Source organism: Fusarium coffeatum (genome assembly GCF_003316985.1).
Source record: "Fusarium coffeatum strain FIESC_28 chromosome Unknown BRIP53273_contig_20, whole genome shotgun sequence".
Lineage (NCBI taxonomy): Eukaryota > Fungi > Ascomycota > Sordariomycetes > Hypocreales > Nectriaceae > Fusarium > Fusarium coffeatum.
The window spans coordinates 43,790-58,919 of NW_022157818.1; the positions used below are offsets into that span (position 1 = coordinate 43,790).

The following is a 15,130-nucleotide window of genomic DNA, read 5'->3' on the forward strand; positions in this document are numbered from 1 at the left end:
TGAAAACTGATACTTCCTTGACTAAGTAGAAGTAAGTGATTTGGAGACTGCTGAATTTATGCTCCCCTTTCCAGGCCAACAACAACGATCAGTGACAAGCGTTGTCGGGTTTCGCATTCCAACCCCTTGATGGCGTTTCCCATATGACACCGAGTTCGTTATATCTTAAGGATTGATATCTTTTTCGTATCCCACTTGGTCGAAATCAGAGAAACAGCATCGCCGGGACAGTTCAATCCCCTGAAACAGGCCCGGAAGCTAGGATGGCGGTCCTTCACTTCTTATGTCTGGCCCCGTCCGCTCTCCTGATAGATTTGGATATTCTTCTTCATCGCCCTCTGATTGAGCCGGATGATGGTGGTTCCCGTCCATATGGTCGCCTTGATCTTGAGGTGGCGGTTGAGTAGCAGCATGGTCTCTAGAAGAAGCCTTGCCTCCCTTTCTTCCCTTTCTACTCTTAGCCTTGGCCTTTTCGAGAAGTCGCTTGCGGTCAGCTTCCTCTTGTCGACGTTTGCGATCTTTGATCTCATATGTTCGAATCAATGCTCTCGGCGGTTCACCAAAAATGCTTTCGTATTCGCAGAATTCACAAATCCAACCATGTTCCGTACTCTCGGGATTGGCTCGCCGAGCTTCTGTTGCAGCCTGTCGACGGCGTCGCGCAGCTCTTTCAAGGGATCGCTCTAGGCGGCGCTTACTATCCTGGCGAGAGCTTCCGGAGCCTCTGCTGGCTGCAATGGATGAGCCATCATGATGAACAACACTGCCGTGCGGCAAGTAGCCAGGACCAGCCTGGGCCGGCATATTGTGCTTACTTGCGTGACCTGGCGACTGAGTCAGTAAATTGACGTCTTCACCAACCCATATGCACTTACCGGGCCATTGAATATTATTGCCGGGGACTTGAGAGTCACAGGTGAAAGTGAACTGGGTCGAAGCTGGTGCGCCTTTTGTTGCAGCGGAGTGTTGCTGGAGTAGGCTCACGTTCTCTTGGCCCAGGGGGCGCAGTTTTTCGGCGTTTGCAATGGCGTTCGAGATGATACCGCCTTCTTGTTCTAAATTTATGTGTTAGGAAGCAGTGGCTTGCAGGTAGAGAGCATAGAAAGAAATCGTAAACAGAGGTCGTGACAAGATGAGAGTAGGAGGATCAATTGCTTGTGCAGGTTTGTACAATGGCAGGCATCATGCAGGGTTCCACCAATATTTCCCCTCACCCAAAGGTGATTTGCAGCGCAGAAAGGATTTCGTATAGTGAATACTATCGATTCTGATACGCATATTGGAATGATAGGATCATAGAAGCGTCTGGGTTCTTGAATGCTCAGCTGCAATTGTGGGTCCACAGTTGATGATCAAGATATAGGACAGAGAAGGCAACTGAACAACGAATGAAACTAGATAGGGAAGTAAACTTACCGTCCGATGCCCATTGAGGCTGCGAAGTCTTAGAGCTCCGTCCAAACCATGGATTATTGCAATCAGACAATGCTCGAAGTGGGCTTCTAGCATTTCTCGAGCGGCCAAGCCTGCCTCGACCAGGCCCAGATATCCCGTGGTTATTGGCTATGAAGGTGCTGGTATTTGGATGCGTGCTTGATATCGGACTTGCTCTATCGTTGTGCATCTCATTGGTAGGGGAATGCCCTGTCCCAGCGGAAATAGCAAGAGATCCTATCTCATTGTTCAAGCTTTGGGTGCCGTTAAGCATAGCATCTCCCGCAGAAGGGATCTTGCGCTTCTTTTTGTTATTTGTATTCTCGAACAGATCGTAGCCATCCATTGAGGATGTCGCGGAAAGAGGTGGCTGCGCATTCGACTGAGCTTGGTCTGGCTTTGAATGTCGTTGAGCAGCACGAGTTAGGATCTTGGGAGGTGATCGAGTGACTAAGGTACTTCGCAAGATCGCCTCCTCATCATCACCATCGAGTAGTCCCAGGCCGTTTTGTCGAGGGGTGTAGTTGCGCCCTGTTTCAGTTCTCGGACCTTGTTGCGTCGGACTCGTAGAGCATATCCTTGGCGGGCTTCCTTCGTCTTTAAGGGTATATGGGGGATAGTAGAAGAGCGGGGTTGCTTCGTGCGTCGAAGGGGGGTATTTGATCGTATCTGCGATCTCGGATGAGAGTTTCTCTCGAAGTCGACGTTTCGGTAATGGCCGAATCGGTCGGTCTGGAAATAGCGACGATGCAGTATCTGGCGACATGATGGGAGTATGATCTGCGCATAAAGAACATAGATTTATCGTTAGCAGGTGGATTGCTAGAAAACCGAGAGGGACGGTCGCGATCAAGGCGAGGTCCAACATAACAGTAGGTGCTTTGCGATGTTACCGACCATCGATTAGCCTTGGCAGCCTCTAAAACAAGTCGAAACACAATGACTGCCAAGGATCACAACAGGCTCGCAACATCTAAAGTGAACAGGAAAAGCGTACCCATCAAACATTGTATTGGCTCTGATGCAAACCGCAGGAGAAGGAACAGTCGAGCGGCGAGGGCGGTCGTATCGCAATCCAGGTATACAATCTAGCTCCGACAAATAGATGATTGTGACGTGCTGAGCATTCAATCGAAAAGATAGCAAAATCGTGATTTGGCAAACCGCAACACCAAATTCGGGGCCGTGAAGTAGTTTGGTCCAGCAGAGCTCAGAGGGGTAACTGTAACTTGGTTCGGTCGGACTCTAAAACGTTCTGTGTGCGGGTCAGAACATAGTGTCGATAAGGTATATCACGAGCGAACGTGAAGAACCAGAGCAGGTTTCGGTCTGGGCCAGTTCAACCTCGGCTCAGCCTCATCTCGAACGAAAATCGACTTTTGAAGAGGTTATACAGATGGTTGCCGGACTCGCTCGAGGTTGTTCAAGATCGGGGCTCGCTTACCCAGTCACGGCCGGGTTACCTGTGGAGGGGCCTGAGAGCCTCGAGGGAAACCTCGATCCAAACTTGGCCAACCAATAAGTCGCACAATCCAACGGTAATTTGAAAGAAAGTTCCCAGAAAGTCGATGACCTGAAGAACAGTTATGCAAATTCCGATAGCGCCTCAAAGTTGCTGTAATGTATCAGATAGCTGTGTGATTAAATCATCATGTGTGGAGTTGTCACAGCCAGAGCCAGGGCCATGGCCTGGCCGTTGGGAGCTTTCGGTTAGTCAGCCAGCCCGGCGCCTAATGGCAATAGGTTGTGAGTGGCCCATCCGTGCCACCCTTTCTTTCACCAGGATGTCAGAAGCATTGGCCGGCAAGAGCATAAGAGACGAAATAATTTAGTCATCCTATGCGAGGTTAGGCTAGTAATTAGGCTACTTTATTTCTGTAGCCCAAGCCTTGGAGGATAATTCTTCTGACACCCACCTGCCTCTTTCCATCGTCTCCAATTCGAATTCCAACTGACAGCACCCACAAGAAAAGGAAAGGAAAAGGTCATGATTGGCTTCATGTGCTAACATCGTGTGCTGCAGTCTATTCACATCCCGCAACTCTATCGTCGGACAATCATAAGCACTGGAATCTGGATAAAGTATCTATCGAGAACTGTTGGGCTTCTGTTTGACCAGGCAATTGGAGGTGCAAGATGTGCACAGCTAAAGCATAAAGGAATCTCGAATGAGGGACAACGAGAGGAGAGCTTCTCGATCATTTATCTGTGTGGCGGCGAGGAATTAGATATCCATGGCATTTGATGCTCCCTGATGTCATTTCCCCGAGAATCCCATGGTACAGTACTGTATAGTACAGGGTATATGCGGTAGGGCATACTGTAGTATCGATGAAAACAGTTAGGTATTCCTCCATCAATTGATCATGATGGAAGCGGAAACAAGCCGTCAAACAGTGGGGATTCTCATTGCAATTCCGGGTCTGTAACTGCCATTGGCCGCTTGAACAACAAGCAGATGGTTCCTGATACATTGGCGAATCGCTTTTATCCCAGGGGTTGACAGAAAACTTTGAGACCCAAGCTTTAGGTGCGAATCAAAGATAATGGCAGGGAGCTGGGTAAGAGGAGATTCATCCTCTTAAGGCCAAGGTAGGGTATCGTAATAAAGTTGCCAACCTAGGTGCAAGCCTAATACATAGTATATGGAAGTTATCTTTTTTCTTAGGTTCTTATACGTGTATGGCTACTGACTTGATTTGGTATGTTCATGAGTGGGACCGTCCATTTTCAGTGCCCGCTTCTGAATGGCCGGGCACATACTCGACGCGAGTCGACGGACAGTATGGATACCAGAAGACCCCTGTATTTTGGAGCTCACAGAGTACCTATAGATCCATCCATACCTAGGCTAGTAGGTCCCGTCCTGAATGAAGTCAGGGCGAACAGTACAGTGAATGCCCGCTAAAATGCTCTGCAGGTGGTCTTGCAGTGAGCCCGTGGTTCATCGGCTCAGTGGAGGTCTTTCTGAAGCAATGCCATGGAGGCCAGGCAAGTGGAAGTGAGACCTGCGCCCACCTTCCCGCCCACTTTCCCACCCACGCTTCAGCAAGCCCATGTCCGCGCCTCTTGGTTCTGTTCCTCCTCCTCCTTCTTCTCCTCCAAAGAAAGTTCCCGCCCACTCTTCTCTGGCACATACAATCTCATTGTTACGGTATATTTCCGTGCCATGATCACAGCGTTTCTGCGCATTCTCGATATGCTTGCTTGCCAACCCCAACTTCGTTACGAACATTTGACATTCTTGTTCCACTAGTCGCACGCACTCGTCGCTGGTCGCTTTCCAACCCAGCTCCCACGACCTTCATCAATATTCTATTACGTTGAATTCTCGCGACTTCACCTTTCTCTGACGGAGCCAACGACATTGTAGAGAACATATTTACTCCATAGTGTTACACGCGCCGTCATCTGTCTAACGAGGCCTTGGTCCTCCTACCCTCTCTCCTCTTTCCGTTTCTCCTCATCTTTCACCTCACCTCGGTGACGAGACTCCTCAATGGCACCACCTTCGCCGCGCCGGTCATCGAGAGCCCGCGCCACCAATTCTCAATCCCAACAGTCGTCAGTATCCTCGAACACTTCGGGCCGAGTCGAGCGGAACACAAGATCTGTTGCCAAACCTTCTTCCAACAAGTCGACACCCAGCGGCTCATTATCCTCGGAGCCATTTGAAGATCTCGACGACACCCTTCTCGGCCGAAGGCGAAAGCGCAATCAAGAAGACGAAAACGATAAGAATTCCAAGTCTGACAATTTCGACATGGCGAATGGAAGCGACGATCTTCAAGAAGAGGAGGATGAGGCTGTCCGCTGTATCTGTGATGCTGAAGAATACCCAGGTCGCCCGCCTGTCGAGGGTGCTGATTTGGACTTTTTCAATGCCATTGAATTTACCGAAGACGTTACCGGCTTCTTCGTTCAATGCGACATTTGTAAAGTCTGGCAGCATGGCGCCTGTGTAGGCATTTTCAGCGCCGAGAGCTCTCCTGATGAATATTTTTGCGAGCAATGTCGCAAAGAACTCCACAAGATATACACGGCAAGCAATGGGTGAGTAGATTCTACCATTCTGGTTGGATTCTGTTCAGCCGATAAGTCTTTGAAATGTTCACTTCTGAAAAATTTGTTCTTTTCCTGCCCGTTGCATTTCCCTTCTGTTGCACACTAATTTTACGATCGTTTCGTACTGACGATATTACTCCCAGCCAAAAATGGTCCAAATATGTTCCTCACAATCGCCCTTCGCGCGCGACCTCCCGAGCCACTTCGATTGCTAAGGAAGGCAACCGCTCGCCCAAGACTGGGACGAGCAGGAACTCGCGCCCTACCTCCGCCTCACAAAACTCCAAGCGTCGATCCACCATGAACAGCCGTGACCGGGCATATGAAGACGAGCAACTTTTGAGAGCGATCGAAGCTAGTAAGGAGGATGTGCCTCAAGATGGGTCAGAAATCTTGACCCGACGAGCGAAACGAGGACGTAGCGACAGTGAGGAGTCAGTAGCCGTCAATTCTCGGCCACGAGACGAGAAGTTGGCGTCACTGAGAAACCCAGTCAGCGTCAAACGGCAAAGAACCAGCTCTAGGTCACCTTCACCTCCAATTGAACCAGCCGAAGTACAAGCTCACAACGAGTCGGACGACGAGATCAATACTCGTAACGGAGTGAAGAAGGCTCGCAACAACAAAACTCAGCGAGCTAAAACCGAGAAGGAAGATAAAGAGCGCCAGAGACAAGAGGCCGCGGATAAACGCAAAGGCCGCGCAGAGAGGCGACGAGGAGAGGGTGAGTTGAATGGCGGCATCTGTTTTGAAGCTGAGACTGACATGCTCGCAGATTCGGACCCCTCCGAGGAGACACCCCCCGCCGCTGCGAAACCCCCTGCTACGAAGAGCATCGAGACGCCTGTCATTATGGAGACTCCGGCGCCAGTCCAGCCTGCCCCAGACACACCTCCTGCAAGTCATCAGCCCATTTCAAGTACGCAGAAGCGGGGCGGAAGAACTGCTCACAAGAAGGGCAAAGGGAGGAATCAGTACACTAGAGACCGAGATGGGGAAGGCGAGTCACCAGCGCGGTCGATGTCGCGAGATATACAAAAGAATGGCGACGAACCAACACCGACCCATCCGAAACCAACGAGCGAACCGCGGCCTGGCAAGTCGAAGCCAGCTATCCACCATAAGCTAAATATGGTGGACATGAAGCGACGTGTTGGTGCCATCATGGACTTCATCTCAAGGACTCAAGTAGACCTTGCAGCTGAGACTTTCCCGGTGACAAACGGGAACACGAACAATGAAAAGGCGTCACTTCAGAAGCCTCTGAATCCTGAAACTGTTGGCGGCGAAGTTGCTCAGAATTCTCCTGGGGGCAAAGAGTTCAAGGATTTGAACTGCATGGAAATGATGGATGTTTTGACACGAGACATGGTCAAATGGCAGAATCAGTACACCTGATGCCGTAAGACTGGGCGTGTGGCCATTTATCTTGGAGCACACAAAGCGATGGAAATGTACTCGATTGTTATTTCAGGCGTTCACGGTTAAGGTACATTCAGGGGCGTCACCAGCATCCAAATTGATGCAGCCGGCATGGATTTTTGTTCTTCGTTGAGGTTTGATTGTTTATCATTTGACTGGAAGCACTTGAATGAGGCAAGAGACCTCTGGTGTTCCGGCTATCATTCTACATATACCCAAGCACGCCTCAGAGTCGGTCATTGGCGTCTATACAGTTTCAGCAAGAAAGGCGACGTAGGTAGGCAAGGGATAACCTGAATTCTTTTAGTTGAAGTAAGACAATGTGCTTAGATAGTGTACATAAAAAGTCCTAGTATACAAATACGTGGTGCAGCGATCGCCCATATCTTGAAACGATCGTCTTAGGCGCCGGCTCTCTCTTGTGCGCGTGCTTCTTTCTGTTGCTTCTTAGCCTGATTCATGCTCAGTGGGGGATTAAGCATTCGATTTTGATGTTCCTCGATCGCTTCATCTGATAGATCCTCGAGCATGAATTTTCCCAGCTTCCCAGCTCTCCAGTCTCTCAAGAACATGCTGGCTGCTGAACGCAAGTCAGGCACGCCACCGGCCTTCAGTTTGCCCGTCCTCGCCGCAATGGAATTAAGCAATTCTTGAACGTCATTCGTGGGCTTGGAATATTGCTTATAGAAAGCCGGGTTGATCTTGTTGAGGCGGTAGAGCAGGTAGTCTACCAGAACGTCTTCTGGTATCAGGCCAAGCTTAATACCTTGAACGAGTGCAATCTTTACCATAGTCTCGGCATTGTCGACATATGGCACGAAAACACCTGGGGTATCTAAGACAAGTACACCCCCGTCGCCAACACCTCTCTTGGAATCGTTGGATTCCGACTCTACTATCCGAACGTTGGTGCCAATCTTGCGCGTAACACCTGGTTGGCCCCCAGTCTTGGCTGCCTTTGCATTTTTACTCTGAAGTCCCTGCGCCCGTAGAGCATTGAGTAACGTGCTCTTTCCCACATTAGGCATTCCCACGATCATGGACCTCATACCCGTTATTGAATCGATGGCGCGCGCAACTTCTTTTATCTTGCTGAGAAGAGATTTTGTTGAACCAGGTCTATTTTTGTTCCAGAGTATAAAGCGATCGCCATATAATTTGCGCAAAGCGTTGACGTGTTGGGGATTGTTGATTGTGAGGTCGCATTTTGTGAAGACGATGATGCGCTGACGGCCAGCAAGAGAGCGCTCGAGTAAGGGATTGTTGGTGGTCAAGGGCAGGCGGAGGTCACGGCATTCGAGGATCAGGTGTATCTGGTTTAGACGCTTGACCATATCAGACTGAGCCGCAGCATGATGGCCTAAGTAATATGTCTTGGGGATGGAGTTTGGTAGGGCAAAGGTTTGCCGGGGAACGAACTGTGCCATCTTGCCGGGCTATGGGGGATCTCAGTGTTTAATTAATTAACATGTTATTTAAGAAGCGGCATAGCTTGACTTCGAGAAGCAACCGACGTTATGATGGGATATGACAATAGTATGTAGGACCCTGGAAAAGCCAATAAGCAAATTTGGAGTCTAGACTTCAGCCTTGCCGATTCGCTCCACATGAACATGCATATCTCAGCCTTGCCCCTCGGAAAAAGTGACGTCACTCCTCCATTTTCGATAGACATGCCGAACCAATTGAGTTCTTGGATTCTACCACGAGGCTCAAGACGATGAACAAAAATGACCAAGGCGCTTTTTGGTACCGACAAGAGCAAATGGTTATTGAAAGCCAAGGAAAGCCAAGACTAAGTTTCTTTTACCCAGGCGAATGTAATAAATTGACTCGGGGCCCTCAAAATCTATGGACAGACATTCATTCAGCCAGCATGTGCTTGCTTCCAATTCGCCTTCAAACCAAAGAGTTTGTTTGTTATTACAGCCAAATTTGACGTGAGCAATGGCTAGACCAGAGAATCAGCCAGTTGGAGACTCAATTGACATCGAGAGAAGATCAACCTTTGGATCTACTAATACTGTCACACCAAATCAAGATGGAGCTGCAGTCGATCCTTCGAATCCACTCAACCAAACAAGTCGATCATCCAAGTACTTCGGCAAGGAGGGTAAACTCCGTCCCTTTCGACTGATGAAGGAGGACATCATCAACATCAAGGGTCGATATCTATCAGATTGGCAAATCTTCAACCAGCAAGTTGTGGCAAGTGCAGTCTACATCTTCTTCACCAATCTCCTGCCTGGCATCACATTTGCCAGTGACTTGTATACCTTGACTGGAAAGTCGTGGGGCACAATTGAGGTTGTGTTCAGCACTGGCCTCTGCGGTCTCATCTTTTCTCTGTGAGTACTATAGTAAAAGTGTCAGACCCAAATAGTTGCTGACAACAGCTGCAGGTTCTCAGGCCAACCCCTCACAATCCTTGGTGTGACAGGTCCTTTCTCAGTGTTGGCCGAGAATGTTTACGAATTATGTGATCAGCACTTCCATGTAAGTCAGATAAAGATCACCAAACTCTTGTTTTCTACTAACAGTATTCAGGTCGAGTTTCTACCAGTCATGGCATGGACCCTTATCCATGCCGGATGGATGCACTATCTCCTTGCCGTCTTCAACGCTCATGACTGGACGATGCAATATGTCACCCATTTCAGCGCCGACATATTCTCCCTCTTGAACAGTGTCATTTACTTTCACAAGGCAGCCATGGAGCTGAAGCGTACTCATGCTCGAGTTTCGCTCGCTGCTTTCCTTTACGCTATCTTGGGCGCAGTCGGAACTTGTCTCCTCGCTATCTTGTTGTCCACTGCAAACTCATGGAAACCCATGTTTCATCGCTACGTTCGTCTTGGACTTACAGAGTACGCCGCAGCTATTTCTATCATCTTTTGGATCGGAATTCCCTATATCGGCGAGCTAGCCTCACTGGATCATATTCGCCTCGAGGTACAGACCAGTTTCCGGCCGACGAATCCCGAAAGAGGGACCTTCTTTGTGCGTTTCTGGGAGGCGCCTATTGAATGGGTATTCTTATCCATGATTCCTGGTGCTATTGTTACTGTCTTGTTCTACTTCGACCATGAAATCAGTAGCATAATCTGCACTGTAGAGCGATACGGGACCAAGAAACCTGGCGGTTACGCTTGGGATATAGCCTTGCTGGGAACAACTACCATAATCTGTGGTATCCTCGGTATCCCTCCGGCCAACGGTCTTCTACCTCAAGCGCCGCTCCACTCCGAATCCTTGATACACTATATTCTTGAGAGCCCTCCTACTGAAGAGGGGGAACAACCAGAGTCGCCTCGTTATGTTGCAAGGACATATGAGCAGCGATACTCACATTTCATCCAAGCTGCTCTGATTCTCATCTTCGTATCTCCTCCTCTACAGAAGCTCTTGGGTCTCACTCAGACTTCAGTACTTGCCGGTCTCTTCCTTTTTATGGGTTATCAATCCTTGACCGTCAATCCTATCCTTGACCGGGTCGTCAACCTTCTCACGCCGTCGTCTGAACTTCCCGAGCTACCTGCTGGTGTGACCTGGTTCGGGATTCACATGTACACAGTCACTCAAATTATCATGACTGGTATCGTGTTCGGAGTGACGCTGACGGTGGCTGCTCCCGCATTTCCATTGATCATTATTGCTTTAGTACCCATCCGATTGTCTCTCATGAACCGGATTTGGAGTCGTGAGACATTGAGAAGAGTGGATGGGTGGGCGTGCCGCGAAGGGAAACCAGAGGATGATCCGGTAGAGTCACACATACCTGAAGATGAAGAAAAGGCCAAGGACTGATGGTATTGAACAGTAGTCGGGTATGGAGTAGGTAGTTCATAGCTCAGGCACATCCGAATCAAGGAGCAAGGGTGCACGAATTAAACTTTGATGACACTATACAAGTGACTACCTAGATTTGTCAGTCGTGTCTCTTATCCAATGAGTTTCTTTACATGCAAGCCCCGCAAAGCCTATGCCTGTCATTCATCTTGTTCTTTCACACATCCTCATATCTTATTGTAAGAAACAGACTTGAGCTCAATCGATCAATACGACCCACAATATTCTATATCTTGAGGATCCGTTCACTCGTACCATTTCTATCAGCAATTGCTTTAGCTAAAGATAACAGCTCAGTAGTGACGTCGATATTCTGGCTGCTGAAGATGGCAGCGCTGGAGCATGGCAAATATGCCTTTGTTACAGGTGGAGGCTCTGGTATGACCGCAGAATCATATCATCAATCCTGACCGTGTCAATACTGACTGTGAAGAAAGGTATTGACCTGTGCTTTGTTCGGTTACTTATCGAACACGGATGTTCAGTTGTCATAGCAGACCTTCAACTGCGACCAGAAGCTCGACAACTTGTGGAACAACATCCATTCACAGCCACCGACGACAAGCCTGGTTTGTTGTTTCAGAAAACTGACGTTGCATCCTGGCCTCAGCTTATAGCTGCATGGAGAACAGCTTTGGAGAAGTTTCCAAGTGTTGACATTGTCGTCGCTGGAGCAGGAATATTCGAGCCTCGATGGTCTTCGTTCTGGGAAGCTCCTAGGACAGAGAGTAATCAAGACAGTGTTTCTCGGGATGATGCTGATGCTGATCCCGGACACTATGCTGTTCTGGATGTGAACCTGGTGTCTCCCATCCGGCTCAGCCAGCTCGCCATTGGATATTGGACAAAAACGAAGCATAAGGGCTGTCTCGTACATGTAGGCAGCATGGCAGGGTACGGAGCGGCCATTACAACGCCTTTGTACATTGCCAGCAAACACGGTCTTCACGGCTTTGTGAGGTCGTTAGGGGGACTGCGCGATGAACTTGGTATTCGCGTTGGGTGCGTAGCTCCCGGTGCAGTATCGGTAAGCCTACTGGATATACGGTTTCTCCAACTCTTGCTGATATCAGACCTAGACTCCTCTATGGAGCGAAGACCCAACCAAGGCCATCATGCTGGGAGAAGATACGGTTCTCATTAGTCCCGATGAAGTAGCACAAGGCATGTGGCAGCTTATCATCAACCCGGAATTGGGCAATGGTACCATTCTCGAGGTGACCAAGGGTGCAACAAGAGTTGTGCCTCTCTATAACGCACCGGTTCCTACTGGTGAAGGCATCATGGTACCTGGCTACGCAGCTTCCATTGCCGAGACGTATGAGAGATTGAGAAACGGCGGACTGGATGTATAAGTGCCTCCGTGCCTTTTGTTGCTGGCTTACCTATGAACATCAAAGCCTCAGATCCCTTCGCCACTGACTAACAGATGGTATTTTTAGATTTGGTGACGCAGATCACTTCGTTTGTGCTTCCGGGCTTCGGCTTCGTGTTACGACACGCAAGCCAGCCTTGAATTTCCATATATCTCGAGTCAGTCATCTGACGCATGGATCAGATTGAGCACCGTGAATAGTAAGGATTTAGGGTGCAACTCACCATAAAGCCTCACATCCAATGACAACAAAGATACTCTCGCTGGAAGCCAAGTTTAGACCCATCTTGGCACTTTTAGGTTTCTTGACCACTTTGTTCTCTCACTCGATAGCATGATTAGATAAAATCGCCGATTTGAATAACGTCCTCTTTCCAGAAAGAGATTTATACAAACAAAAAGAGCAACCGTAAACTCCCCATGACTCTTCTGAAGATTGACCAGTAGATTGCAGCTCTTACAAGGAATATCACCCCGAGTGGGTTCTCCAAACCGTAATGACAAAAGCCGTTCAGTTGATGGTGAGAAATAATAAATAAAGATAATGACATGAAACCCGTTAGATGATTGTACACTTGAGTGCAGTATCATAATAATAGCATAGAAAACTAAAGCAATGCTAATAAAGAAGAAAATAAATCCATAATCGCACACCGGATAAGTGAGCTCGCGAAACGAGTTGGGTATCTTAATGAGCTGCTTTCATCATGCTGCACTGCTCTTGATTTCCTTCTCTTCTACATCCTCTCTTGTCTCCTGTAGACACCCTTCTCCTCCAAGACATAAGCTGGAAACGTCCTCCTCGCTGCGCAAGAGCTGCGATGAGAGAAACATGTTTTCCGAAAGAAGTTATGGACCGGCTCGTATCGTGCTGTATGGCTGCGGGCTCGATCCTTAATAGGAATAGGTAGGTGTATAGTGTTTGTCTTCTTGTCTCGATTTCTGGTCTTTGAATATGTAAATAGTTGAAAGGGGGAAAAAAGGGTGGCTGGTTGGCCGAATTGGTGGTATTGGGCGTGGCAAGTGCGTTTAGCTCTAGGTATCCAAAACCGTGTTGATCTACTTGATGTTCTTGAAAAGATCAGAACCCAAGCTTCCATTGTCCTTTTCGATGTCGGTCAATTCGGGTATCATGGGAGGCGGCGGGCCTGATTGCTTCTTAGGAGTCGTTGCGCGGGGAGGTTCGTCCATATACATGGTACTGGCTCGTTTGTTGGGGGTGGTTTCCCCGGTCTTCATACGTCTAAACCAACCGCTAGTCCTCTTGGACTTGCGCTCGTCGAGGTAGCTCGCGCCGCCCTGGCTGGCTGGACGGGCATAACCTGGTGGGGGAGACTGGACACTTCCGTTCGTTGATATCTGACCCTCTGCATAACTGTTATTCAACATGGTCCTACTGAATAGGCGACGGATGCTGCCTTGGCGGCTTGAAGCAGCCGGGCTCAAAGGAGCATCATCGTCGGCGTTGCGCTTGGTTCCAGCGAGATTACCATTAGAAGAAGCAGTAACGCTTGGCTGCGGTGTGCTATGGCTGACGTCCTCCGTAACACTGTTGTATGTGTCCTGGGCCGGCTGCTTGGGGGCTTCGTCCTTGGCTTCCTTGACGGGTGGCGGTGTCTGGGGAGGAGTTGGGACCTTCTGAACAGGTGATTCCGGAGGCGGTGGGATATCGGTGCCGTCTGTGATGCTGCCAAAATTGAGATTGAGGGCGGGCAGCTGGAATCGCGAGCTTCCGCTGCTCTTGCCAAAAAGAGACGACATGGTGTTTATTTGGTAATTGATTCGCTCACGGTACGATACGATGCGGATCAGACGGACTGTGGGAGAAGGCAGGTCGAGATCGATGGGGCCGAATTCGGAAAGGGGCGTTGGCGAGAGTGGTATGAAGCTCAAGAAAGAAAGAATTGAGCTAGCAAAAGAGACTCTCGACAAGTTGCGATCGGTTACTGGGGTGCAACAAGCAAAAAAAGATGACGAAGCAGAGTTCCAAGTCCCCGCAAGAACAGGGCGACGAGAAAGGAGAGGAGAAGTCTGGTCAACGGCTCAGGCCAGGCCAGGTCCAGGATAGATGCAGCACAGGTATCTGTACAGGTACAGCAGGCGTGCTGTATGGAGGTGGAAAATTGGAGCAAGGGTCGGGTGGCTTGTGGTTGACTGCACGCTGCAAGGATTCTCAACGCGGCGTGGCGTGCTTTTCTGGATGCTATGATGATAACCCTGGTTGTCAAGAATAATTGAGGCGAGAGCAATGTTTGAGGTTTAGAGTAAGGATGAAAAAGTGAGAGATGTTGAGAGGATGAAGGAGGAGAATGTCTTCGCTGAAGAAAGAATAGGTAGGTACCTACTACAGTAGTACCTATACCTTAGTAGTACCGACTAACTAGAAGGAAACCTGCGGGTAAGGTGAGGTGAGGTAAGTGGAGAAATGCCGTGGCTGGCACTCCAAAGTTGAATCTAATGGGGATACATTGGGAATACCTCCAGCTTCGCGTGTAACCCACTGTTTCCTCTTCTGGGCGTGCCCCTGAGAGACTGCAGTGAACCCGCACTTCCCTGGACCCTGCTGAGAGCCACGCGGGTTGGGCGCCGGACGCTTTTGGGTTCGACAAGTACCTTTAGCAGTCGGATGCCAAGATGAATCATGAAAGGCTAGTCGATATAGAGAATAGCGGTCCAATGAACAAGCTGTGGCTTTACGAAGTACAAGTATCTTACAAGTACCTCCTGCCGACTCCCCAACCGGCATGCAGTCAATAAAGACCACGGGACGAGCCTAGATTATTGAAGACAGTAAATAAGTAGGTACCTAGAGTCCGTACATATACTCGTACCTATAGCATTGGGATATGTAACACTCATTGAACCTATACAGCTCTATAGCATTGCTGGTTCAAATTGCAGAAAGCCATAGGCGACTGACTGATCGATTCCGTCCCGTCGTGTTCAGGGCCCCCTTCCTTGCTTTTCTCCCTTAGCAGACTAGTC

The 15,130-nt window shown here is 49.1% G+C and overlaps 5 protein-coding genes across 5 annotated transcripts; 2 read left to right on the forward strand and 3 right to left on the reverse strand.

Moving 5' to 3' along the window:
* Nucleotides 1–258: 258 nt before the first annotated feature.
* On the reverse strand, nucleotides 259–2,200 carry FIESC28_00681 (uncharacterized protein; the record flags this gene model as incomplete). The annotated part of the gene is made up of 3 exons (XM_031154832.1): nucleotides 259–824; nucleotides 876–1,055; nucleotides 1,417–2,200. 3 exons carry the CDS (start codon nucleotides 2,198–2,200, stop codon nucleotides 259–261), a joined length of 1,530 nt encoding a protein of 509 aa, XP_031021086.1.
* A 2,733-nt stretch (nucleotides 2,201–4,933) lies between these two features.
* On the forward strand, nucleotides 4,934–6,897 carry FIESC28_00682 (uncharacterized protein; the record flags this gene model as incomplete). The annotated part of the gene is made up of 3 exons (XM_031154833.1): nucleotides 4,934–5,487; nucleotides 5,643–6,223; nucleotides 6,275–6,897. 3 exons carry the CDS (start codon nucleotides 4,934–4,936, stop codon nucleotides 6,895–6,897), a joined length of 1,758 nt encoding a protein of 585 aa, XP_031021087.1.
* A 425-nt stretch (nucleotides 6,898–7,322) lies between these two features.
* Nucleotides 7,323–8,348, reverse strand: FIESC28_00683 (uncharacterized protein; the record flags this gene model as incomplete). The annotated part of the gene is made up of 1 exon (XM_031154834.1): nucleotides 7,323–8,348. The coding sequence occupies one exon, from the start codon at nucleotides 8,346–8,348 to the stop codon at nucleotides 7,323–7,325; it is 1,026 nt and encodes a 341-aa protein (XP_031021088.1).
* Nucleotides 8,349–8,868: 520 nt separating this feature from the next.
* On the forward strand, nucleotides 8,869–12,125 carry FIESC28_00684 (uncharacterized protein; the record flags this gene model as incomplete). The annotated part of the gene is made up of 6 exons (XM_031154835.1): nucleotides 8,869–9,269; nucleotides 9,324–9,417; nucleotides 9,469–10,621; nucleotides 11,071–11,148; nucleotides 11,208–11,797; nucleotides 11,850–12,125. The coding sequence occupies 6 exons, from the start codon at nucleotides 8,869–8,871 to the stop codon at nucleotides 12,123–12,125; spliced, it is 2,592 nt and encodes an 863-aa protein (XP_031021089.1).
* A 1,079-nt stretch (nucleotides 12,126–13,204) lies between these two features.
* Nucleotides 13,205–13,906, reverse strand: FIESC28_00685 (uncharacterized protein; the record flags this gene model as incomplete). Its single annotated transcript, XM_031154836.1, has 1 exon — nucleotides 13,205–13,906. One exon carries the CDS (start codon nucleotides 13,904–13,906, stop codon nucleotides 13,205–13,207), a length of 702 nt encoding a protein of 233 aa, XP_031021090.1.
* Between the last annotated feature and the right edge of the window lie 1,224 nt (nucleotides 13,907–15,130).